The sequence below is a fragment of the Babylonia areolata genome, chromosome 25 (assembly GCF_041734735.1).
Source record: "Babylonia areolata isolate BAREFJ2019XMU chromosome 25, ASM4173473v1, whole genome shotgun sequence".
Lineage (NCBI taxonomy): Eukaryota > Metazoa > Mollusca > Gastropoda > Neogastropoda > Buccinidae > Babylonia > Babylonia areolata.
In genome coordinates, this window is record NC_134900.1 from 31,313,212 (window position 1) to 31,339,843 (window position 26,632).

General features: G+C 43.7%; 1 protein-coding gene across 12 annotated transcripts in view; it reads left to right on the forward strand.

The window, feature by feature from the left end:
- Window positions 1-26,632, forward strand: part of LOC143299785 (plasma membrane calcium-transporting ATPase 2-like) — a 169,681-nt gene that overhangs the window by 69,101 nt on the left and 73,948 nt on the right. For all 12 annotated transcript variants that reach the window (XM_076613201.1, XM_076613209.1, XM_076613200.1 and 9 more), the window contains 3 exons: window positions 18,581-18,767; window positions 19,137-19,322; window positions 20,388-20,657. In XM_076613201.1, the coding sequence (XP_076469316.1) occupies window positions 18,620-18,767; window positions 19,137-19,322; window positions 20,388-20,657 (604 nt within the window). In that variant the 5' untranslated portion in view covers window positions 18,581-18,619. The remainder of the gene's footprint in view (window positions 1-18,580; window positions 18,768-19,136; window positions 19,323-20,387; window positions 20,658-26,632) is intronic.

Genomic DNA, 26,632 nt, shown 5'->3' on the forward strand with positions numbered 1-26,632 from the left:
TCTCTCTCTCTCTCTCTCTCTCTCTCTCTCTCTCTAATTTCTGATTGCATTGTTATCTCTGACATGCAAGCGTTTTGTCGACGACATATGTGTCTTATTTGGAATGGCATTGCTTTATTGCGTTACGGCTGGTATGATAATGAGAATGAAATGCCTGTTTGAATACTTTCTCAAACCGCTCTGTGTGTGTGTGTGTGTGTGTGTGCGTGAGAGAGAGAGAGAGAGAGAGAGGGGATGAATAGTAACGGTGTGTCATCATATGAGTAATCCAGATCACCGTGATGAAATCTCCACCCACCCACCCCACTCGCCAGTGCTCCCCCCACCCCACCCCCCTACCCGTCCCCACCCTTCCCTTATTCACCCGTTCGCCTGTGGACAATTTCGAGGTCTCGCACCACTGTACTAGTTCATCTTGGGTCGTGCCTTGTTGTGTTTCTCCTGATAATTCCAAAATAGACGTGAAAAATTGACCGACAGACTAGATTTATTTGAAACAAATGAGGGAAAAAAAATATATTAAAGGTGCAAAATTTACCTGTAGTTCGAGTCTGTGGTGTCAGTATGGGCATCATAGGTGGCGAACATCCTCTGGTCTGACATTTGTTTTACTGTGCAATTGTTTCACGCATGAACTTTTTTTTTTTTTTTTTGGGGGGGGGGGGGGGGGGGGGAGGGAGGATAGTAGATAACGTGCATGATCATCTTGGGGGTGGGTGGGGGTGGAAGCGATCGCTAAGGGCTAAGGCGTGGAAAAGAAAGAACACTGTGTGGCTGGGTGGATAGGTGGATGTGTCAGGATGGCGGAAGGGTAAAGCTGATTCTTCCACCCCCAGCCCCCGCCCAGTTCTTCATGGATCATGTTCTCGTCTTATTGCGTGATTGCGTACATCTTGGAACAGCACATCTGTGCAAATTGTTGTTGGACAGTCTTTGTTTTCGTGGATGTTATTGCGCCGAAGTTTTGTTCTGTTTTTTATTTCTTTCCAAACGAGCCGAGTGCATTCCGCGCGTAGCATGAAGTACGGAGACATTGCCCCCCTCCCCCTCCCCCCCCCCCCCCACCTCTACCGCCCCCCCCCTCCCCATCCCCATCCCCCGCTCATTCCTCCACAACCATCCCCCCCACTCCAAGTCACTCATTCTCGCACAGTGCAGGAAGTCTACGAGTGAGTATACAAGTACATGTTCCGCATATATATGCGATGTGCGCACATTGTGTATTTCATCAGTGCCATTCCACCCCCCTTTCGCCGCCTTCCTTCCCGTCCTCCCAGTTTTTCCACCCCACACAACCACCACCACATCACATCAACCCATCCCCAAATACCCGTGTTGTGTTTCCCGCTCAGTACAGCGCACGAGTGTGTATGCATGTTCTGCATGTGCCGCTTGCGCACATTGTCAGTGTATGTCATCGGCAACATTCCTTTCGCTCCCCATGAAGTGACGAGCAAGTGCCAACTTTTTTTCCTTTTTGTTGTGTGTGTGTGTGTGTGTGTGTGTGAAGGATGGGAATTGTGTTGGTGATAGTATAGAGATGTGGTGGGGCGTAGGGTGGCGAAAGGAGGAGGGCATGTAGTGGGAATATTGGGGGGAGGGGGGATAACTATTGTATTGGGTATGTGATTCCGATTTTCAAAAGGATGCGGTGTGAATATGCGCAGTTTGCAGAAATCGATGTCAAGTGAAGTTGTCTCTTCTTTCTCATTCTTCTTTTGCCTTGTCTGTGTCTCTATGCTGTGTACAAAATGCCAAAGAAGTGATGCCAATGATTATATGTGTAGCCCTTTGGAATACATTCGTTCTCTCTCTCTCTCTCTCTCTCTCTCTCTCTCGTTTTTCTCTTTCTCTTTCTCTCTCTCTCTTACACACACACACACACACACACACACACACACACACACACACACACACACACACACACACACACACAGTCGCCCTCTCATTTAAGAGCCGTGAACCATGCCATCCATGATGCCATTTCTGACGATACACACCTGCATCCGTTTTTTACTTCCACCAACTCCAGGTATCTTGTCACCACCTTGCGCGTTATCTTTAGAGGAGTGGAGGAGGATTGGCTTCTGCATTGTTCTCGCCTTGCTGTCTCTTAAAACCCTATGTTTAAAAGTACATGCCCCCCCCCCCCCCCCCCCCCCCCCCCCAACACACACACACACACACTTCCCCCAAAAAGGTTACGTAACTCGTTCTTGGAAAGCATACCTGCGCTGAGAATCCCCATCAGGCAAGAGACCGGAAGGTAGATGGCATAAAAAGAAGGAAAGAAAGAAAGAACGAAAGAGAAAAAAAGCGAAAAAAAAGAAGAAGAAAAGAACAGGAAAGAAAAAAAAAAGTAGGACTTCGATTTCGGCGTCGGTGGAGTGTCTGACGTCATCAATCAGCCTCGTGTCGTGAGCTTTATAGCGTGTTTTCTGAAAGGTTGCCGGTCGTATTTGGAAATGTGATGAAGAGGTGCCGTGGAAACAGAAACGCCAGCGTCTTGGCGCATCGATCTTGGCGAGGCGAAGAGAACGAGAGAGAAGAGAGAGAGGAGAGAGAGAGAGAGCTCTGTTACCGTCGTATGGATTGAAACACGAGATGTCGGCGTGGAGAATATACAGCCTCTAAGGAGGAAGGGGGTGGGGAGGGAGGGGGGAGGGATGGATATCGGGCTGAAGAAAATAAAGTCAGCACCATAATGTAGCAAGCTGGATATGCTGGAAGTCAAGTCAGTGGCAAGTTGGCGTTTTATATTGGAGGAGAGAAAAACGGGTGTGAGATCAGGTAGGGTAGTGTAAGGCAAGTGTTGGTTCTAAAAGGTCACTGGCTGTCATGGCTTCAGCTAGCTGCAGAGCCTGGCTGGCGTCGAAATCTGTTATACAGTTTTCGCTTGGATTGCGCAACTGGCTAAAAGTAGAACTACGTCAAGCAAATTTTTACTTTTTTTTTTTCTTTCTCTCTCTCTCTCTCTCCTCGTGTGAACAGGGATGGTGGAATGGAAGGTCGTGGGTGAGGGTTTATAAGGAAATGAAGTCTGCAGTGGAGAAAGAATTCATCAATATAAGTAGTTTTTTTTGTGTTTTTTTAAAGGTCTGTAATTGTTCTGATTGTAGTCGGTTTGAATATTTCAAATTGATTTGGGTTGGATTACGTTCGGTTTTTTTGTTTTGTTTTGTTTTTTATTGCGAAAGTAGTATACTGTTTTCTGCTCACAGATCAGACAGCACTCCCCCAATGTCTCTCGCTCTCTCTGTGTCTCCTTTCCTCCCCAAGTGCGCGGGTGGACACGTGGATGTGTTCTTGTTACGCTGTTTCATTATTTCAATTTTTTTTCTTGGCCCACTCCTTTGTTATGGGCCGAAGCCATAAAAAATAAAAACATTGTCATGATCCACCCCCACCTCCCAACCCCGCTCTCTCTCTCTTTCGATGGAGCTTTGCCAGTGCCATTGCTTGCAAGCTAGTTACAAAAGATCGTATCTAAAATATCTAGACAACACCGCTCAGTTCTGTTGGGTCATGGTGTTTTTGGGTGCGTTGGCAACCCAGGCAAAGGAGTCGTGTATTTTTTTGCCATTGTTATCTTCTTGGAAGTCACGTGATGTCTGTCAGACCCTGTTCTTTCAGTCACCAAAATGATGTCTGATTTTGTACGCTCTGTTCTTTGTGATGTCTTTGTAAGTGTGTCTCCTAGCTTATCCATTCTCCTGTCCCTATACGACTCCCTACTCCCTCTTTCTGTGTTCTTTTCGTTAGGGGAAGAGGGGGAAGGGGAGGGAGTCAGGAGATGGATCAGACTTATTATACAGAAACTGTCACCCCACCCCACTCCCCTCCACCGCACACTGCAGCTTTGACTGATTGAAGGCGTCGTTTTCAACACTTGGATCTGAGTTGATGCGTGTCTGTGTCTGTCTGTGTGTGTGCACTTTTTTCTGGGATGTAGTGCACTCCACTTTCATCAAGTTACGCTCTCGCATTGATTGTCTTACGTTGGTGACAAGAAGTTACTAGTTCACTTCACACTTATTCTTGTAGCCTGTCTGTCTGTCTCTCTATCAGCCTGCCTGTTTCGGTATGTCTTCCACACACGCACGCACGCACGCACGCACGCACACACACACACACACACACACACACACACACACACACACACACACACAGTTTCATCATCTAGTCTACAGAGGTGAGGAACACGTCAATATGACTTGTAAAGGAGACACTGCCACAAAGGAGGATGTAAAGACGTGGGTAACTAACCGGATAAAACGTTCTCTCTTTCACATCCCTTCCCTTGACAGTTGACATTGTCAATGATGATGATGGATCAAGTATGACGACAGGACTGGTCAGAATACGGCGCAGTTTTATCGGTCGGTTCAGTGTAAAACGTGCAGTCATTTGTGGGGAAAGGAAACATTTAATGGAAACAAAAGGCATTTTGGTTTTGACATCAGAGAACAGAAATGACTTCAGTCTTTTGAAAATCTGGTTGCAGGGTGGGGTTTATTGAAGACAAATCATCGGAAACTTTGGTATCAAATTGGATCTCATAAAACTGCCAGCAAGGCAGATCTTTCGAAATTACCTGCAGGATCGGGTGGATCTCTTTGAAGTCTAGCAGCTAGGTGTGTTTTGAAACCTGTCTGCAAGGTGAATCTCTGAAAGTGTGTCTGGAAGGTGAGATTAAAAAAACAAGCAAACAAAAAAACACTGATAGCAAGGTAGATCTGTGCCATTAAAAAGGTAAGCACTGTTAAAAAGGTAAGCACTGTTCTGGTAGCAAGGTAGATCTGTGCCATTAAAATGGTTAGCACTTACACTGATTACATGTCTGATCTTAAATATCAATGCTGTCTTTTGGAGCTATGGTTTCTTCGTGTTCTCAGGAAACTCGGGTATCTTGGTGGATCTGTAGAAACTCATTCTGATATCAGAGTTGATCTTTTGACCTTCCTTCGACTTGTTTCGGGTTTTATTGGTCTGAACACTGCCGGTGTTGGTATTTTTCGCTTTGAAACATCATGTTTACGGATACTTGTTATTGACCTCTGTTCAGCTTTGAGATAGCTGTTGTGGTCGGCTGAATATTAAACACCATGAGTGAGATAGCCTTTGTGGTCTGATGACTGTTAAACAACATGAATGAACACCTTAGCTTAAGTTATTGATGATTTTTTATGAGAGATGGCGACTCTCTTTTGGAACCAGCTGAAAGGGGGATGGAGAGGGGGGTCGGGTGAAAGGGAGGATTGGGTGGGTGTGTGGGGAAGCAAGTGCGCTGGCCGCTGATGGAGCTAATCTCTGAATATCGCGGCCCTGGTTGAAGGACGGTCACGGGAGTTGCCGATACAGCGGCAGGCCTGATAAAGACATGAAAGGGGGGCCGGTGCAGGCAAGCTGATCCCTTGATGTGGGGCATTATTTATAAGTTTGTGCAGCGATAAGCGCGCACCCCCTGTCCCCCGCCTCCACCCCCTCACCGCTCGCCTGTGCTCACTGTTCGGAGCTTTGATGATGTAGTCTTCATGGTCTGTGCCAGTGTGCAGCAGCCGTGAGCGGTATATCGGGTTGTCTTGGAACTGCTGGCTGGTGTTTGTTTTGCTGTTCGGCACAGGATGATTAAAGGCTGTACCTGATGGGTGGGTGGTTTGTTGTGGGTTGGCTTACCTTGCTGCTGAGCCGCTCTGGGCAGATGGAGCCAGAACATGGTTAGGGAGTCAGTTGCTGCGCCCCCCCCCCCCCCACCCCTCCCCCTCGCCACCGCGCCTCCCCCCTCCCGTGCGCTCACTCGCTCTCTTTCTCTCTTCTTTCAATCTTTGTCTCTCTCCCCCCCCTCTCTCTCTCTCTCTCTCTCTCTCTCTCTCTCTTTCTCTCTCTGTCTGCTTGTATGTACACGCATGCACGCACACTTTCGTCCACCACTATCGTTACAGCATTCACTTCAGCGTCTGTGTTGCCCCAGTCACAAAAACAATGTGTTACAACTTCTTCTTCTGTCCTTGAGCAGCAACACTTGCTCACATGAAAACATTTGTTCGCGGGCTTTTTTCGTCAGTGACCGTTTCAAATAGGCGTTACAAGCGAAGTAACCAAACTTTTTTCTTTTCTGAAGTGCTCTGCCTGTGCGTCTAGGTAACGGTCTTCTCCGTCATAAATTTCTCGACGTGGCGGTGTTTATTTGAAGATGTAAATACCGATACTAGTGGATTTGTAAGCCATGTTGGTAGACATAACAGCAAAGGTATTTCATGTGCTTTCACGTAAAATACGTTCACCCTTGTGAGGGAGAGGGGAGGGGGAGAGAAAATGCTAGGTATGCATTGTTTTTTGGGTGTGTGATTTCCCCACCTCAGATGAGACTTCCGTGTCTGGCTAGACGATGAGAAACAATAGAATCAGTAAATAAACATCTCCCTCCCTCTGTCTTCGTCTGTCTTCTCTCTCGCTTGTTTTATCCACACACAAGCACACACACACATGCGCGCGCGGCGCGCGCACACACACACGCACACACGCACACACACACACACACACACACACACACACTATGACGCATCGAACACAAGCTTTGCACATCAGATACTGAGACAGAAAGCCTGTCGTGTGTGTGTGTGTGTGTGTTCCCTCGTCGCCTATCCTTTACCTGTCTCAGTGTCTGTCGTGCATTCGTTGTGTGATTGCTTGCTTGGTTTCCACGTTTTGTACTGACCCCGCTTCCTAAGAACCCACCTCCACATCCTTCCTATCCCCAGCCCTCCTCACCCACCCCCTCCTTCTGCGTTACTCACATGCCATTGCAATATTACGTTGTCGTGGCTGTTAACTTAGCGTTGATGAATACTTTGCATGATTGATAAGCCGCTGGTAAGAGCGTTGACATTTTGGCTGCAGGGGAAGGGGGGAGGGGTGGAGACGACGGGGTGTGTGCCAGTTGCCTCATTAGGCTGATGGAGGGTCCTGCAGGCTCCTGTCATTTACATTTACTGCTTTGGACCTCCTGCCTGCTGCCACGAGTTGGCCAGGCCAGGCTGAAAGAGTGTGGCGGTGGTGCCTTTTGCTATTTGTATTATGGATGCTGCTTGTCGTGGCTGCTGTTACATATAGTGCGGCGGTTGAGTGAACACTTGTTTTGGGGTTGTGTTCGTGACCCGATTTTCTATGGTTCGAAAGCAGAGAGAGCGTTGCAAATTTTCGTTCATGTACGCCATTGCTCCGATTCTGAAAATCTGACTATAACGTTAACGCTCTAAAATGTTATTTCCTCCCTGTGCTTTCAAAAAATATTGACATGGAATGACCAACACTGCGGCTGTCTGTATCTCTCAGCCTGGTTGACGCCGTGACATGTTGTCAGAGCACAGTCTTATCAAGTCATCCCAAACCTGAATGGAGTCCATGGGAACATCGTCATCGTCATCACCCCCCCACTCCTCCCACCTCCCGTCATTCAACATCATCGAAATACCGAAAACAAAATGCCCCAAATTATGAGGAATTTTTAAGAAAACGTTCAGATGGAGAGGGAAGGACAGGGGTAGATCTAGAAAGGAGAAACAGTCCCGATGGTTACTTTCGTGGCTATGAATGTGTGTTTGATCAAAGTAACAAAGGTTTGAGGAACCTGTTATATGAGTACGTTGAAAGGAGCAAAATTGGACCTGAATCATTTTTTTTTGGGGGGGGGGGGAAATGAAAGAACAATTAGGCTTGGAGAGTGAAGTATTTACAGTAAAGAGAAGTAACTCTCCATTTGATGTGATATTCTTCTCAAACAGGTTTGTCGAATTCCAAACAAGTCTGTTGAAAACGATCGCCACATCTGACCCCCACCTCTCTCTCTCTCTCTCTCTCTCTCTCTCTCTCGTGGGTTTTTTTGTTTGTTTTTGTTTTGTTTTATTGACTTGTTTGTTTTTCCATCCTTGATTCAAAGTGACAAATCAGATGACCGATAGAAAAGTTAAAATTAAAAAAATAATAAATGATTAAAACGAAAGAGGCTGTTGGCACATTGTCCTTGAACTTGAAGAGGAAAATGGTATCATAGCTTGACCGCGGTGTTTGTGTTGATTTATATAGAGCAGGCAGCCAGGCAGGCAAGCCAAAAAAACAGCGGATAATATAATCGCGTTATGCGTATGCGGTGTAATTAGCTAAAAACCCTTGCTGCCAAAGTATGCAGACTTGTTACACCAAACGTTTTTCTTTTTTTAAATTAAAAAAAAAAAGATTATTAGAGATTCTTCTAATAAGTTATTTAACAAGATAGTCAGGCCCTGCAAATATTTTATAAACCGCGCTTTTTTCCTATCAGATTTCCCTTTCGCCCATATCTTTTAGCACGTATAAAATAAGAATGAAAAAAAGAAAAGTACTTGAGCGATTGCTTGTGTGTTTGTATGTCGTATACTTAATTGGTGATGCATTTCCAGTCAGAACGTTTTACTTTGGAAGTGTAAAAATGAGAGCAGCTGCCGGAAGGACAAGTAAACGAGTGATAGACTCAGCTCCTTCTGTCGTCTAACAAGGCGAGGACGCGTGCACACACACACACACACACACACACACAGCGTTCGCGCACGCACGCACCCACGTATATATGCACGAGCAACTCTTTCTAGTTTGATGATGACGGACAGGCCGGTAAGGAGTAGGTTTGTCCTGGCCAGAAGAGAGACGTGCTGCCCGTGCAGTGGCTGGTGGCTGCCGGCATGCAGTATACAGAAAAGTAAGGCGGCGACGTGCGGCAGGACTGACGGTGAAGTGTCCGGATCGAAGGCTTCTTTCCCAATCAATGGTTTGGCCATGGGAAAGTGAACAGCAGGCAGGTCCCTCTTAGAGAGGTGTGTGTGTGTGCGCGCGCGCGCGTGTGTGTGTGTGTGTGTGTGTGTGTGTTCTTGCTTGTGTGTGTGGTTGTGTGTGTATGTGTTTGTGTCAGTGTGTGTAGGGATGGGGACCGTGTCTTGACGAGCACCCTTGAGGGGGATCAATACAGTGTCCAGAGAGAGAAAGAGAGAATGGCTGGAGAAGGACGCTCCGTCACCCACGAGAGGGGATGGGGAAGAGGGCATGGGGGTGTCGGTATGTCGGTATCAGACAGATCACTAACTGGAGACACTGTCTCACTTTTATTAAATTCCCAAGCACCACCATCACCATAAAATCAAAGAGAGAGAGAGATGGGGGAGGGGAGGTGCAGTGTTTTTGAGGCGATGGGAACGTCTCCTTTACCTAGGGGGTAGGCCAGCATGAGACTCGGATGGTTTAGATCGGATCGTACTTTCGGCCACAATCGTGCTCTATACACCCCGACACCCATATAAGAGACGGAGATGGGGATATGTACAACGAACCCCGATGAAAACAGACGCATATAATCTGTATCAGATGTGCACACTACTTTTGGTACATGAATATTCAGTGCCGGTGACATGCAAGTTCAGACAATTGTTTCTGCATTCATTTGCTTGGACATAAATTTCGGAAGTATCTTAACATGGATAAAACAAACCAGCGCATCAACTTCACGTATCAAACGTAAAGCCAGAAAGTGGGTGCAAAATGTTTCCTTGGAAAGCATATGACTTCATGCTCTCCAGCTTTTGATATCTCTGCTGTTCTGTTCGACATGCTTTTACAGATTGTAAGCGTTTGTTTGTTCTAACCACCTCTGATCGAAAATTTTACCGTGTTAATTGGTGGCTACTTCCTTCTGTTGTTTCGTTTTCCTGTTCACCTTCAACACTGCTGCTTATACCACCACCTACCACGTTCTTAAAGAGTGTACCATTATTCAATATTGTTTTCATTGAAAGTAGTGTAGTTTTGTCTGATATGCCTTTCAGTTCTTTCCAGAACACTGATGAAGTTGTTTCTGTTTCCCTGTAGAAATACTGCCATATTCGTTTTCTTATTCCCATTGAGTTTCGTGTTCTTGTTTAGCCTTTATGTATGCTATCCAGTCGTGGGTCTGCCTGAATATCCACTAACGTGAAAACTACCAATATTGTACGTAAAGAAGCGAAATTGTAATGTGAGTAATCGTGCAATACATGTATGTTGGCGGTTCTTGGTTTCTTGTATCTTGTGTGCCACTTTGCATTGCGTATTTGAAACTGAGGCTCGGGCTTTTCCAGTCGCGTTTCTTGTTTATTTGTTGTGCGAGGTGGGTCTTTCGTTAATGTCCGTAATTTTCTGAAAAGAACGGGAGATTCTGGTTTGACCTGTGAGAGTCTGTGACACAGACTGGGAATGCTGACATCTGGTTAGGGGCTGGTGACGGGTTGCTTCACGTGCGTATGCTGGATTCCTTCGGGCAGACTCTGCCCGTTGTATCTGCAGCTTTATTCATGGTTGTGTCCGGAAGCTGTGTCTTGGTTACTGCCTGTTTTTGTTTTGTTTTTGGGTTGTTTTTTTGTTGTTGTTTTTTTTGTTTTTGTTTTTTTTGTTGGATAGGCTCCTTTTTCTCATTCGTCTTCAGTGTTCGATACGCTTGGAAGTGGTTCGAGAATCGATGCAGAAGCATCTTCGTCCCTATCGTTTTTCCTCTCCACCGCTGTCACCTTGTCTTCTCTTCACTATCCTCCCACTGCCGTTGACAGGTGGTGTGTCTAGATCTTCCTGTTGCGAGTGCTGCATACGATTGATTATTACTGTTGGCGATATCGTCAGCGTTTCCGTGATGAGCACTTCAGTCGTTTGTGGTGGTGGTGGTCTCAGCAGCAGCTGATGTCAAGGGGACATCGTATCCGGGAGGATGTAGGTCCACTTCTTCTTCGTTTGTTTGTTGTTTCTGGATTGGTTTGTTTTAAGCAGTGTTTCATTTGAAAACATCACAAAACAAATCCAATGCATGCAATGACAGGACCTCAGGAAAGTTCTTTGTTAGTCCTGTCGCAGTGTACATGTATAGAAGCGCTAATATGCGACTGATGCTCACAGCTTCACGGTAGGTTCTCGTGCCAAGAGAAACATGAGGCTGCCACTTGGCAGCAATTCTCCGCCTTGCGCACAGGCGTCCTGTCCTGTACTCGCCACTGACCTTCGCCATTGCCCTCTTTTCTTCTCTGCTGCTGCTGTCTTTCGTTTCTAATAGGAACCAGAGGGGTCCTGGAATGGAGAAAGCAGATAGTGTCTGTGATGGTTATTATATGTTATATCTGTTGAAGATCGCGTGGCACCATTGGTCCATCAGGAAGTGGGACTGTTTTCACATGGATGCTGTGGATCCCACCACAAGTTGGTTGGAGCTGACGGTAGCTAGGGTCGAAAGCCTGCCCGTCCCGCTAAGTCTCGTGCTCTTGCTGTCGTACAGCTTGTGCTGTTGTCATCAGAGTGTGATGTCGTTGGGGTTACGGCTGGTAATCGTTTCTGGGGCTATGTTTGGTTGTCGTTTTTGGGTGTGTGTTTGTAAATCGTTTTGGGGGTTAGTGCGTTTGGTAATCATTTTTGATTGGTTTAAACGTTTTGATCAAAGAAACCAGATAAAATACAGCATTGACAGCATTCAGTATGAAATGCATTGAAAGAAAACAACTCTTGAGCAGCAACGAGCTTGGGCTTAAGGCGTGTGCCCTTTTGTGCAACGCATCATGCGATTACCAAACGCAAAGGCGAAAGATAAACTTAACATTCCACAGAACATAATGAGTAATCGTTTCGGGGATACGACTGGTAATCGTGCGACGTGCAGTTGATGGTCAGTCTGGCATTCGTATGCTCTGCTGTAGTGTGACCGATGGAAATCATCGCTTTTCTACTACTTATGGTGGTTTTGAAGACACAGAGAGAGGGGCTGTAAGTGGAAGTTAAGGACAGGCCAACATGAATATTGTGACAGGGACGGCCGGAAAGAGTTGGGAGTCGTGGGGGTTGAGGTGTGGAGGGATGTGAGAGGGAAATATCAACAAATCGAAAGATAGGGGTGTGCAATGTACAAAATATATTATTATGCTGTGTCGATTATGGTCAGGCTACGTACAAAACTGCTAACCTGAGCAAATATACTTACACACCTTTCCTTATCGATTAGTTTTTTTAATTGTTACAGCAATAACACCAAAATGAATTGAAAGAGAAGAAAGGTAATGATGATAAAAGAGGACATGTGCGCATTAGGGAATGGAGTGGGGTGTTTAGTCCTGGAGCCGACCCTCTGGTAGACATTTATGAGAATTCTCTCACTGCAGCACTTTTCTTTTAGCGTCATATCCATCTTTCCCACAATATAACCGCACCATCATAACTTTTTTTGTGTGTGCATGTATATGAAGTTACACAATAACACACATGCACGCAGGCGCACATAATCACACATCAGTTGAACATAACGCTCGAGTCCATGTGTACTACAGACTGTGACGAAATTCGTGGCTGCGCCTTTATGGTGTGTTCACTACACTAGATAATATGCCTGCAGTATCTCATTGAGCCCTGCGACTGAGCGTCAAAATCCGTCTCATTATAACGGTTTTAGGTTCCTTCGTATACATGAAACATAAGGGAAGGGAACTAACTTCTACGGTGTTTCTGGATGTGTCCACACTTGATTTGGAGGAAAACCGTGTATTTTCTGTTATTTTCAGCATCAGTTTGGCATGGAAGCCCGCCGAGGCTGTAAGTTCCCCAGGGATGAACGGGGGGTAATATGTGGGTGTGCAGGTGAGGTCAAAAGCCCAGTTTTTGAGGGTGTCTCTGGGGGGGGGGGGGGGGGGATCTTTCGGCCTCTCCTGCACCTCGATCGAGATGTCTGGTACTCAACACACTTGCCCTAACCCGCCTGGCTTTCTGTCTGTCCGTCTGTCTCTCTGTCTCGCTCTCTCTCGCACGCGCGCGCATGCACGCTCACAAACGCACACACTAGCACCACAATTTATAAACAACAACAACAACAACAAAACATACCTCCCACCCCACCTCCCCAGCTTCCAGTAGTATCTTATCCACTGCCCGTTCAGTGCAGTCAGTCTGTCATAACGAAAGGTTTACCACACCACACCACGTTGGCTTGCCACATCAACCATCGCCTGCCACCATGCAGCCTGCCTTTGGAAGGAAAAAAAAAACGAAAAGAAAAGAAAAAGAAGAAGAAACCGCTCCATCGATTCGTGCGATCTGTATTGGAATCCAGCAGAGGGCAGATAGGGAGGTTGTTGGGGTGTGGGGAAAACGTTCAGCCACAGCCCCCCACCCCGCCCTTAACCTAAAAAAAAAAAAAAAAAAAAAAAGCTGGAAAGGAGAGGTCTGGCTGTGTTGGACAGTACAGGAAGTAAAAGCCAGCATCACATCGGGTGATGGCGACTGGAGCGGGAGAGGGGGTGGGGGTGGAGAGAGTGGGAGTTGTAAAGGAAGGGGTGGGGGGGGTGTTGGCAAGTGGCGTGAGTGAGTGAAGTGGCCCATCGATAAATCGATTCAGGGCGCCATAAAGCCGACCTCCCACTCCCCTCCCGCCATCCTCACCTTTACTACCCCTTCCATCATAATTTACCCTGTTTCTGTCTGGACGTATGGGTATAGGGACGGACCTACCACCACCGTTACCACCCACCTTTGTATCACTTTTCCTCATCTATATCCTCTGTCTTTCTCTCCCCCCACCCCCACCCCACCGTCTCCTTTACTCACACTCACACCTCCCCCACCTTCCTTCTTCCATTGCCTGCCAGTTAATGACGTCTTGTGTGATGATGGCCGGCCGTCCTTGCTCTACTTGGATGATTGGGTGAGGTCCAGGGTTTCAGTTTTCAGTTTCAAGGGGGTGTCAAAACGTGCAGGCTGATCCAAATACACTACATCCCATCAGCTTTGTGGTGGATAGGAGGCAGCAGATGCATGACATTTGCATCAACTCAACGCACTGGTCAGGCCAAAGTCCAAAGAATCAATGTGTTGAGTGGTTGAGGGTGAGTAGGTTTGTGTGCTGGCCAGTTTGCCCAGTTGTCCCACTTTGTGAATAGTGTACCGGTGTGCCTCCTTGGGTCAGTATGCGCCTCCTTGGGTCAGTATGCGGACTTAGGTAGGGAAGAATGGTTGCTCTATGGGGTGAGGGGTAAGGATGTGTATATCTGTGTGTGTGTGTGGCATCTCCCTTTCTGTCTGTCTTGCTACCCCTCCCCCTTTCTCTCCCTCTCCCCCCTCTATCTGTCTATCTATATGTCTATATATCTGTCTACTACATCCTTCCCTCTCTCTTGTATGATGCTGTGGAGTGTGTTATTGAATACCACTTGTGCTGCAGATGTAGGCTGTAATAATAATAACCATGCTGGTCATGACTGCTGGTGAATTTGGTTATTTCCTGCTCTGCAGTGTGTATAGCAGACATTGGACTTTGACCATCATGGAGAGGCCTGTCAGTCTTCCCTATTAAGTGTCCAATAAGATCTTTCTTGTTTGTGTATGTGTGTGTGTGTGTTGTGAGTGAGTGTGTGTGTGTGTGTGTGTGTGTGTGTGTGTGTGAAAGAGAGAGAGAGTGCCCCATTCTTCATTTTCTTCTGAATCAGATTTAGATTGGGTGAAACTTGGTAGGTGTCATGATTTTGGTTCATGATCAGTAGCTTTAAGTAATTAATGAACAAATTTTGTTGTTGTTGTTTTTCATCACATACTTTCATGTCACCCTAATTGTAGGAGCAGACCCAGAATTCTCAGCTACGGTTTGACCTCTCAGATGGTTTGGTGAGGGTATGATTTAGTAACTTGAGTGTAGGACTGAATTGGGGGGGAGGGGGGGGGGCAAAAAGCCCTTCAGGCCAAGATGTTAACAGCTTGGGGTTTTGGTCCAGTGAAGGTTGCACAGTTCTAGGGGGTGAGTCCTGGTTATCTGTTCAAGTGTGCAAAACATCTGGCATTCCTAGAGAAACTGGCTGTCAGAAGTGGGGTGAAGTCCTGGCTGGCATTCCAGAATGAAATCCTGGCTGTGCTTTTTGGTGTTCCCAGGGGGAAGCCCTTGGAGCATAGGATGCCCTCAGACATGAATGCACAAGCACACACATGCATACATGGACATGTGTATGCAGTAAACATATGCCTGCAACTAAAATGCGTGCACACAGACACACTTGTATACATGCACACACGCACACACACACACACACACACACACACGCACACATGCACACGCACACACGCTCGTTTCTCTTTCTCTTTTTCTTTCCTTCACACACACACACACACTTTCTGAGTCTCTCTCTCTCTCTCTTGAATTGTTCCATTCCCCGAGTGGGGCAATGATAAAAGCCACATCAAATGGAATGACACTTTTATTATGTTTTGAATTCATCACAATCTGGCTGGCAGCTAAAACTGTACCAAATGATGTGACATTAAACAGAATTGCCCCATTGATCGAATTTCTTACTAATCCATTGCCCACTATGTTAGGTTTTACTTGCACACGCTCTTACAGACATGAACATGCACACACATGTGCATACATACACCCTGTTACAGTACCCACATATGCAAGCACACACACAACACAGACACATGTGTATACATATGCATGCATGATCCAATCATACATACTGAAAAAACATGCAAGCACGCACATAATTGCACACAGTTAAATTCCACATGACACACTAGTGTGTCAGAATGAAGGATGATGAACAATAACTTCTTTCAGTGCAAACCAATAGAAACCTACACAAACAAAAAGGTGATACATTTAAAAAAAAAATTTTTTAACATATTATAACATTACAGATTGATCGGAGCAACAGCATACACTCTGTTTCAGCCCTTACATGCTTTATTTTTCTCAGAACTAGTTGGTGGTTTGATGTTTACATGATTTTGTTGAAAATGTTTGGCTTTTTTGATGGTTGCATTGTTCATTTGTGTTGCGTGGTTCGGATGGTTCCATTGTGACCTGTTTTCATAGGCTTGTGTGGGTGGAACAAGTGACAGCCCAACAAGTAATTAAATAACAGAGTATTGATTGTGCAGTTTCTTCCCCCCCAGCAGCTTTTTTTTTTTTTTTTTTTTTTTTTTTTTTTCTTTAAATCGATGGTGGTTGTTGAGCCTGAGAAATGAGGACACCTTTTATTTATCAACTTGGTGTGTTTGAACAAAGCCAGTCTCTGCCTTTTTGAAATCACATTGATTTGATTCGTCAGTGTTTCATATGTGCGTGCGTGCAAGTGTGTGTGTCCTTTGTAAACCTTTACAAAAAGGTAGTTTCCAAGCAACCACAATAACAAGAGAAACCAAAATTGGGTAAGTTATGGACATTGATAGGTCCTTTTTTAATTTTAGCCCATGCCTTTTTGAAGACAGTCTGTAGTTGAAAATCATAAATCCTTGATAAATTTTATGTGCAGTCATGTTCGTACTTGAACATAGATATTTCCATCTTCCTCCTCTTCTTATTAATGCTGTTTCCTTTCTTTCTTTTTTTTAAGAATATTTAAAAGATAAAATTCAGATGTGAAAAGGTGCAAAGCAAGAAGCAGCAGAAATGATGATGAGTCGACACAATGCCAGAAGCGTTACACTGGCATTCAAAATAACTCATTGATTTCTTGCTTTCTTCTCCCACTCTTTGTTCCACTTGCGCTGGGTTCCAGAAGCTCTGGCTGTTTAGGCCAAAGAGAAGTCTGGGTTTTTCTTCTTGTTTATTGCTTTGAGCTAATCTATTGCTTTTTTATTGACAAGAGAATGACCATAAGAAAAAAAACTCTTATCAAACTCATCAAAATGCCAGTTTTGTTTTTTTTTGTTTTTGTTTTTTGCTTGGGTGGGTGGGTATGACATGATACTGTTGATGACTTTGATGTGTGTTCAATAAAAATCTGTGCGTTTGAACAAGGATTTGAAAACAGAATACTCAGATTAGCAAAGAGAAAGCAGTGAGACATGGAAACATGCTTCGCTGCTGACTTGTTGATTCTATTTCTGCTTGATAAACTGTGTTGAATAATAACGGAAGGGTTCATGTACCGAGTTTGCCCTCAGATGGCGAAACACTATCCTAGGTGTGGTCCCCAGAAGGCCAGATATATATATACATATACATATCAGTTTTCTCCCACAGGTTAAGGAAAAGATAGGTCAGAATGGATATGACTTGTGTGTTAAAAAAAACAAAAACAAACAACAACAATAAAACTCCAAGTATCAGGTGGTTGAGTTCAGTCTGTGTGTGTGTCTGCATCAACAAAGGTCAGCAAGGTCAGAATTGTTGACTTGGAAGGCTCCATCAGCTGTGATGATGGGGGATCAACGGAGAGGAGATCTGCAAGCCAATCAGGGCAGAGAAGCAACTGAGGGTTTTGTTCATTGTAGGGACCCATGTAGTGTGTAGATATTACAGGGTTCACATGATACCTTCCAGTCTTTTTTCTCGGTTGTGAAGCAAATTTTTCTTTGATATATATTTGTTTTGGCTTTGTGTTTGGTTTGGAAAATGTATTAGTCTGGTCCCGGAAAAGAATGGAATGATGTTTGATCATATCTGTGAGAACCCTGGATTATATTATGTGCTTTAGAAATTTCCTTTTGATTATAGGAGTAATTACTTTTAATATTGGCAGTATGTAGGTAGAAATTAAGTAGTGATTGTCTCACATCACTTTATTTTTGCTTTTCCACTCAGTGATAGTCATTTGTACAGCAAGGCACAGACTCCTTCATTTTATTAGATTTTTTAAACTTCTTTCCCAATTCCAGACATTGGCCATATTCAGACAACATGTTTGTAATATCGTTTGTTGGTTGCGTTCAGACTGAGCTCAGAAACTGAAAACATTGTAAACTGCAGAAAGGACATTGCAGGTTGAACATTGTTTACAAATATGGGCTGTCAACATTGTTTACAAACATGGACTGTCAATTATACACACCATCTCACCTGCGGTGCATTCCAGGTTAAAATATGAAACCACCCACCTCTCAGCATGTTTTCTGTTCTGTTGACATTGGTAATGGCTTCAGTAGATGTTCCCTATCCAGGCTTGGTGTATTGATTTTACCTCCTGTCACTGTGTCTCCTGTGCCTGTGGAGGATCAATTCATTGTGCATGGAGTTTTCTCTTGTTTCAGTCAGATAGCTTATTTAATTTTAGAAAGTGATGGTAGACACCTTCGTGAGACTCTATGGTGATGGCATTGCTGACGCCCCTACCCTGTCCCCGCCACACCCCATTTCCCAGTTAATTTGTGTGAGTGTTGTGAAGCTGACCATTTAGCTCTGACAACAACTATTTACACTCAGTTTTTATTATTGATACTATGATATAGCACGCATCTTTGGTCAGAGACCAAACGCTAAGAGCTTTACAAACACAGAGTCGTTTGTACAACAGGCTGTCTACTTGGGTAGAGCCTGCTGACAGCCGCCTTTAGGTGCTCATCATTCGTTTCTTGTGTCATTCAATTAGGTTTCAATCATGTGTACACACACACACACACACACACACACACACACACACACACACACACACACATATACACACGGTGAGGTGATTGTGAGATGGGGCAGGGAAGCTGAGAGGTGATGGGTTTGATGTTGACCCACAGAACAAGTAGAAGCTGTTGATCTAAATGTCCCCCATGTGGTATGTGTGTGTTTCAGGTGGGTGAGAGGTAGTGAGGAGGCAGCCTGATCGGAGCCATGGCGGGTTCAAACCCGTTCGGCCTGACCCTTCAGGAGCTGAGGGAGTTGATGGAACACCGGGGCGGTGAGGCCCTGGACATTATCAACAACAAATATGGAGGAGTGGTGGAGATCTGCAAGAAGCTCAAGTCTTCACCCACTGAAGGTAAACTGCTTTGTACCTCACTTTTGGAGGTGTGGGGTGGAGAAGGGAAGAGAAAAATGACCCATTGGATGTGTATTTTATTCAAGGGGTGATACAGGCAAAAAGCTTGTATTCTTCACCAGCTGAAGGTAAACTGCTTCCTACATGGTTCAGATGTTGAAGGATGGAGAAAGAAAAGGCTAGTGTAGGGGAGAGAAGAGAAAAATGACTCAGAGGATAGATGTATATGTTACTGAAGGGGGAACAAATTTTACACAACACACACACACACACACACACCAGACTCACAGACACACACACACACACACACACACACACACACACGGTTTCTAATGAAAACTGGCACTGCTGCGTGTTTGTTTGACCCAGGTCTGTCTGGTGACCTGGACCGCACGGAGCGAGTGGAGGTGTACGGCACCAACGTGATCCCCCCCAAACCCCCGAAGTCCTTCCTTCGCCTGGTGTGGGAGGCCCTGCAGGACGTCACACTGCTCATCCTCATCGTCGCCGCCATCATCTCTCTCGGTCTCTCCTTCTACAAGGGGGAGCAGGAAGGTGAGATAGCTATTCAGCTTGCCCGTTGTGGGCAATGAGTGTAGCTGCCGTCCATGACTTCTTTCGGGTCTTTGGAAAAATTTTTTTTTTTTTAGTTAACAAAGCATTTGTTTGGATGAAGAAGGTATCAAGTGTGCCATCATTTACCTCAGCCTGTTTCTTCTATAAGAGGGAGAAGGAAGGTGAGATGTTGGCAGTGAACTGCCATACTTCTTTAGGGTCTTTTCTTTAAAAAAGCAAACTTTTTACCCTGAGTGGGGTGGGGTTGAAAGGTAAGAAAGATACCAAGTCTGCCATCATCTCCGTTGGCCTGTCCTTCTGCAAGAGGGAGCAGGAAGGTGAATGATGACAGCAGTGTTGGCAGTGTGAGCTTCCATCACTTCTTTGGGGTCTTTTCTTGGAAAAAAAACAACCCACCATCTTTTTAACACTAAGTAGGGTGTGGAAGAAGGTAAGAAAGATGTCAAGAGTGCCATTATTTCCCCTTGGCCTGCCCTTATTCGAGAGGGAACAGGAATGTGTGATGATATCAGCAGTGTTGGCGAGGAGAGCTGCCATAACTTCTTTGGGGCCTTAAAAAACAAACAACTGTTAACACTTCTTGGGGGTGTTTTCTGTAAAAGGAACGCAAAAGGAACGTGGTGTAGTGTATATAGATTTGTCCGAACATAGTGATGCCTTCTTGAGAAACAAAACTATATTTGATATAATACGGTTTATTTATATTGTGCCTAATCAAATGATTTTGCTGTTAGTACTTTACAAAACAACATTTCTGATGAAATATCATCCTTCAAAACATGCAGGTTGGCACAGTTAAGCGGACAAACTGTCTATATCACAGCATGAACATACATGTATGCCTACATAATATGTGATGATGATAATGATAATCATAATAATAATTGTTGTAGTAGTAGTAGTAATAATGATGATAATAATGATAGTAATAATTATTGTATGATGATGATAATGATAACAGTTCTCTGAGTACCACTGCTACTGATAATGATGATGATGATAACAACGATAACAACAGCTTATCCCATACATTTGTGACTGCAGAGGAAGAGGACGAGGACGAGAGCTACAGGGCCAAGGCGGACAGCAGCCTGGAGGAGAAGGTGGGGTGGATTGACGGCCTGGCCATCCTGGTGGCCGTGGCCGTGGTGGTGCTAGTGACTGCCTTCAATGACTGGAGCAAGGAGAAGCAATTCCGGGGACTCCAGAGCAAAATTGAGCATGAACATAGGTTTTCTGTGATCCGTAATGGGGAGCTGCATCAGATTCCCGTGGGAGACCTACTAGTGGGGGAAATCTGCCAGATTAAATATGGTGAGTCGGGTTGCTCGGTTTGTGTGTTGGTGTTGAGTGAGAATTATTTTTCATCAAACATGTGGGGGTTTTGTTGTCTTTATTAATGCGTTATTTTTGTGCGCTTTCATTATTTCCACTTTAATTCTTTCTTTCTTGGTGGATATTTGTTGACTGTAGAAGACTTTAGAATTTGATATATAAAGCTGATTGTAGGAGACTTTTATATAGAAGAATCAAGTGCATTATAGGAGACTTAAAAATAGATCTGTATCAATCTGTTTGTGGGAGAGACTTTAAAACAGGTATCAAGCTGATAGTTGGAGATTTTATAACAGAAGTATCAAGCTGATCATAGGAGACTTCAAAACAGGTATCAAGCTAATAGTACAAGATTTTATAACAGAGTTATCAAGCTGGTTGTAAGAGACTTGTAAAATAGGCACATCAAGCTGGTTGTAGGAGACTTTAAAACAGGTGTATCTAGCAGTAAAATAGGCACATCAAGCTGGTGGTAGGAGACTTTAAAACAGGTGTATCTAGCTGTAAAATAGGCACATCAAGCTGGTTGTAGGAGACTTTAAAACGAGTGTATCTAGCAGTAAAATAGGCACATCAAGCTGGCTGTAGGAGACTTTAAAACAGGTGTATCTAGCAGTAAAATAGGCACATTAAGCTGGCTGTAGGAGACTTTAAAACAGGTGTATCTAGCAGTAAAATAGGCACATCATGCTGGTTGTAGGAGACTTTAAAACAGGTGTATCTAGCAGTAAAATAGGCACATCAAGCTGGCTGTAGGAGACTTTAAAACAGGTGTATCTAGCTGTAAAATAGGCACATCAAGCTGGCTGTAGGAGACTTAACAGTTGTATCTAGCTGTAAAATAGGCACACCAAGCTGGCTGTAGGAGACTTAAAAACAGGTGTATCTAGCAGTATAATAGGTACATCAAGCTGGTTGTAGGAGACTTTAAAACAGGTGTATCTAGCAGTAAAATAGGCACATCAAGCTGGCTGTAGGAGACTTTAAAACAGGTGTATCTAGCAGTATAATAGGTACATCAAGCTGGTTGTAGGAGACTTTAAAACAAAGGTATGAAGCTGTTTGCAGGAGACTTTTATAATGGACATTCATGATTGTTGGATGCTTTAAAAAAAAAAACAACCACCAGATGTGTCAAGCTGATTTTAGACTTGAAAATGGACATATGAAACTGATTGTTGGAGACTTTCAATTTGTGAAAGGTTTAAACTTAAATTTCACTTTCATAAGTCAAAATGCCACTATTTTCTTTGTCCTGTCGTTGCTGTCATAACTCATAAAAAACTCAGTTACTTTCTCAGAAGTTTGTCTTCTTCTGTTCTGTGTTGATGATGGTGACACTTAGGTGAAGATCGATGGATGATTTTTTGTTTGACCTGGCAAAAAAAAGCTTCTTTCCTTTCTGGTATCTGATTCACAGGGAAAATAAAATTGGTATGAGTTAACTTGTACCAGTAGAATGCGTTTTAACACACATGTCAGGCTGATTGTAGGAGACTTAAAAACACATTGTTGGAGACTTATAACAGTCATGAAGCTGATCATAGGAGAGATAATCAAGCACTGTTCCTCTTGTTACAATGATAGGGCTCCACTCACTCACCTGACTGCAGATAATCAAGACTGATCAGTGTTATATGTAAACTTGAGAAGCGGCCACATATTTTTCTTAACCTATGTGTCTATTGGCATGCACTGACTAGGATGTGGTGGAATGAAAGAGCTGATAACCAGTTAGCAACTAGCCGAAAGGCTTAGAGAGGTGGGATGTTGTGTGCTCTCAAGGTTGCCTTCACACCCTCACTCCCTATCTTTTATCATTTTTGTCTTGCCTTTAAACCTAACATTCCTGTGTTGAATTCTGGGTGGGTAGGATGGTGAATTAACATACATGTTGGGTGTCCAAAGCTTGTATTTTTATAGTTGGCATGATTTTCCCTGTTAAGAGTGGCTCTTCCCAGCATCACTGATGGACTGGATCCTTTGGGGACAGTAGTGTTCTTGAAGGTGTCATACCTGGTACACACCAGCGCAGAAAAATGTAGCCATTTTCAGCTTGAGTCTTTTCGGAAATGTCTTTGTTTTAATCTCTCTCTCTCTCTCTCTCTCTCTCTCTCTCTCTCTCTCTCTCTCTCTCTCTCTCTCTCTCTCTCTGTCTGCTCTCTTTCTCCCACCTCTCTCTCTCTCTTTCTCTCTCCCTCTCCCCCTTTCCCCACCCCCCTCTCTCTGTTTGTCTCCCACTTTGTCCCCCTCCCTTTCTGCCTTTGCTTTCTCTCCCATCCCTACCTCTGTTTCTTTTACACACTCACACACCCACATACACACATGCATGAATAATTATACAGAGAAAGATAAAAGAGACCTTTTTTTTTTTTTTTTCTTTTTTAACATGGATTTCATTTTTGTCTGATTGCTAGATCCTCTCCTTTGTCAGTTTTATTTCCTCTTTCCCACTCCTTTATTGTTATTTTTAGTGGGATTACAAAAAGTTACATTTGATAACAGGTGAATGTCAGTGTTTCTGGATGGTTGAAAGAGAGAGAGCGTCCAACATTTTGAAAGTGAAATGTTTCAAACAGGGTTTCTAACCATGCACTCTTCAAATATCCATTAAATAAAATTCTGTCCCTCAAAAATCTTTGAGGTCTATCTGTCATATTGTTCAGAAGTGTTTTCCAAAAATCTGCATGAACAGTCTGAAAGAAGAGGTTACATGGTAGAAAGGGGCAAGGGGGGCAGGAGCGCAGATGAGTTATTGGGAGGGGTTCGGGGGTGGGTGGGTGGGGGGATGGTGAGCTGGTTTTTACTTGGGGGGTGGGGAGGTGGCGTTTCACAAACAGGAGAAATTAACAGGCAAGACTTTTTTTAAATCTAGCCCCAGTGAAAGAGAGTTAAGTCATGGAACACAAAAATAGTAACTGCTAGGACAGTTGCTGAAAGAGCGATCAGATGTTGGGGAAATTTCCCCTCCTTTGAGAAAGCCATGTATTTGTTGTGATTGTATTGAAGCTCTAACTGTTACCCAGTTTTTTGCTGTTTGAGAATGGTGGAGGAAATCACATTAGTCGAGGGTTCTGCAGCACTTTACTGACACTAAATATAGTCAATACTAACCGACTGCCTTCCTTGATGATGTATGTATGTGAAAAAGATAAATCCACATCGATCAGTGTGCGTCATAGCCAAACAGTTGTGGAAACAACAAATATGCACAGCTTATACTGCCTCCAGAAATAGAGCATAGTTGTCCGACAGCAGGGTAAAAATGGCCGTACATTATGAAAGGCCTTTCATAGAAGTAAATAGCAACCTGGACAGAAAATTAAGTACTGAAGTAGGTGGAGGCTATGGCAAAGTAGATGGAGACTGTGGCTCCATTCTGACGATGGACATTTTCTGATGCCATTCATTAACAAGATTTGACCCTATTGTAGCCTTTCCTTGCTTTTTAGTTTTCTCACAAACATGTAGAGTAGAGAAAACATAGGGAAAAAAAAATGCCTATGTCCAGGTTGGATTCAGCAGTGTCCATAACTTTGAATGAACTTGACATGAAATCAAAGATTTATCCTACAGCCATTGAGCAGTTCCTCCACCATGTAGAACTAGAACAGTTTGTAAACTGAACTGAGAGATATGCCTGCTGACTAAAATTATTATTACTTACTTTCATAAATGATGTTGGATGTAATTATTCAATTAAGTATTTCTGATCCACTCCAGATTTGCTTTCAGTAAACATTGCAAATAGCTTGCAAAATTTGAGATCAGCTGCTACAGAAATGAGGGTGTATTGACTGAGAAATAGAATAAACAGACACTGCATTATATACATCCACTCCCTTACATGATAGATACCCCTATACTAAAACAAAATGATTCTTACAGTCCCTGTGGCACTTGTTTTTTTTGTCCAAAACATATATTCCTCAAAATGTAAGTGTGTGTATGCTTGTGACTGAGTGTATAACTGTATGTGTGAATGTGGAGATATGTATTCGATGTATATGAGTGTATAACTATATGTGTGAATGTGGAGATATGTATTGGATGTATTGTTATTTATTTACCTGAAGACCAATGGGAATATGGAAGATAACTGAGAGAGACCAAAAAAACAACAAACAAACAAACAAAAAACCACAGCAGAGATGCTGGTTTTAACTATAAAAAAGATATATATGAATATTTTTTTGTTAAACTCTTAATCTTATACATATTGTTTGTATAGACCGATGAGTAAAAAAAAAAATATTTTTGAAAATGAGTGTCATTTTACTTTTAGCAGTATTGATGATTTTTTAACTGCACACGGTTATTTCATTTCTTTCCCATTCTCTTTTTATATAAGTGTACATGAAAGCCAACAGCAAAGTGAGAGCTGTATTATCAGTGGTTTCTCCAGTCAGTGGGAAACCATTTACAGCTTAGTCTTTTGTGAAGGACTATGACTCTCAAACTAGGAGGCAAAATTGCACTGGCTCTTAGTGCTGCAGCCTTGTGGGCTAGTTGGCTTTTGGGAACCAACCCAACGCTGACTGTCCTAAAACCCTCATGGCCGAGAGAGTGGGGATGTACTTGGGCAAGGCACTCTCCACTATAATCAAATTCTAGCCCAAATGTCGGAACAGCAGTTGCCTCCTCTGCTGTTCTGATGGTCATAGTGGGACACGACTTGACTATCATATACATATGAAAGTGTGTGTGTATGTGCATGTATATGAGGGAGAGGGAAATTTCATCTCCTGTTCCATCCCACTTTCTTCTTTGTCCTTGCACTGAAAGAAAATCCCAAACCCTTAAGTTGTCTATTTCTCTCTTTCATATTTTGTTTTTTGTTGTCATCATAACATCATATTGCATTTTGCCTTAGATGAGTGCAAGCATGCCACTGGTATAAAACACTTCAGTTTAAATGTTCATTGATAGGAAGAGTCCATGTCTTCCCAACTTCTGCTAAACTTTAAAATTTACTCACCTTTCTTCTTCTTGTTTCCTCTTCTTCCTTGTTCTCCCTCTGTTTCTCCTTCTCTCTCTTTCGGTTTCTCTCTAATACTTCATTTGAAATTGTTCATAGCACAGTGAAAAATGTTTCTTCTATGTGTGTGTTTGTGCTCTTGTGTACTTTGACGTATTATTGTAAAACAGTGTGTGTGTGTGTGTGTGCGCGCGCGCACGTGTGTGTGTGTGTGCTCTTGTGTACTTTGACTGATGTATTATTGTAAAGCAGTGTGTGTGTGTGTGTGTGTGTGTGTGTGCTCTTGTGTACTTTGATGTATTATTGTAAAGCACTTGGAGAGGTTTAAAAGTGCATAATGAATGTACTTCTTCTTTTCATTGTGGTCTTTGATATTACTTCTTTGTCTGTCTGTCCCCTTGTCCCTCTTCAGGACTTTGTCCTGTTTTTCTCTCACACACACACACACACACACACACACACACACACACACACACACACACACAGAGAATACTTTATTATCTCCATGAAGAAAACACATGTAAACAGTGCACAAGAATCACAGTCATATTACATTTGAACACACATGCACAGGTGTGATGTAGGGTATATATAGTTTGATCACCTGTGGATCAGTCACGGATACCTCTTGGAAACTGAAGCCACATAAATAAATGTTTACAAACACATTGGAAATCCACTGTCTGTACCAGTAATTGTAAGAGGATAAAAGTGTCTAATGAATATCAGAGGTTTTTACAGATAGACTACCCCTTGTTGTCCAAAATGAGACGAGCTTTTTATCAGTGTTACAGTCAGTCGAAAAACATGAACTAAACAATGTCATGGAAATTAACGTTGGTGCTTGTTTTATGAAAAGCTTGACATGCTGTGTTTAAAACATAACAGTTCAGATGTTCATGACTTTAAGTGAGGAACACACATACACACACACACACACACACACACACACACACACACACACACACACACACAC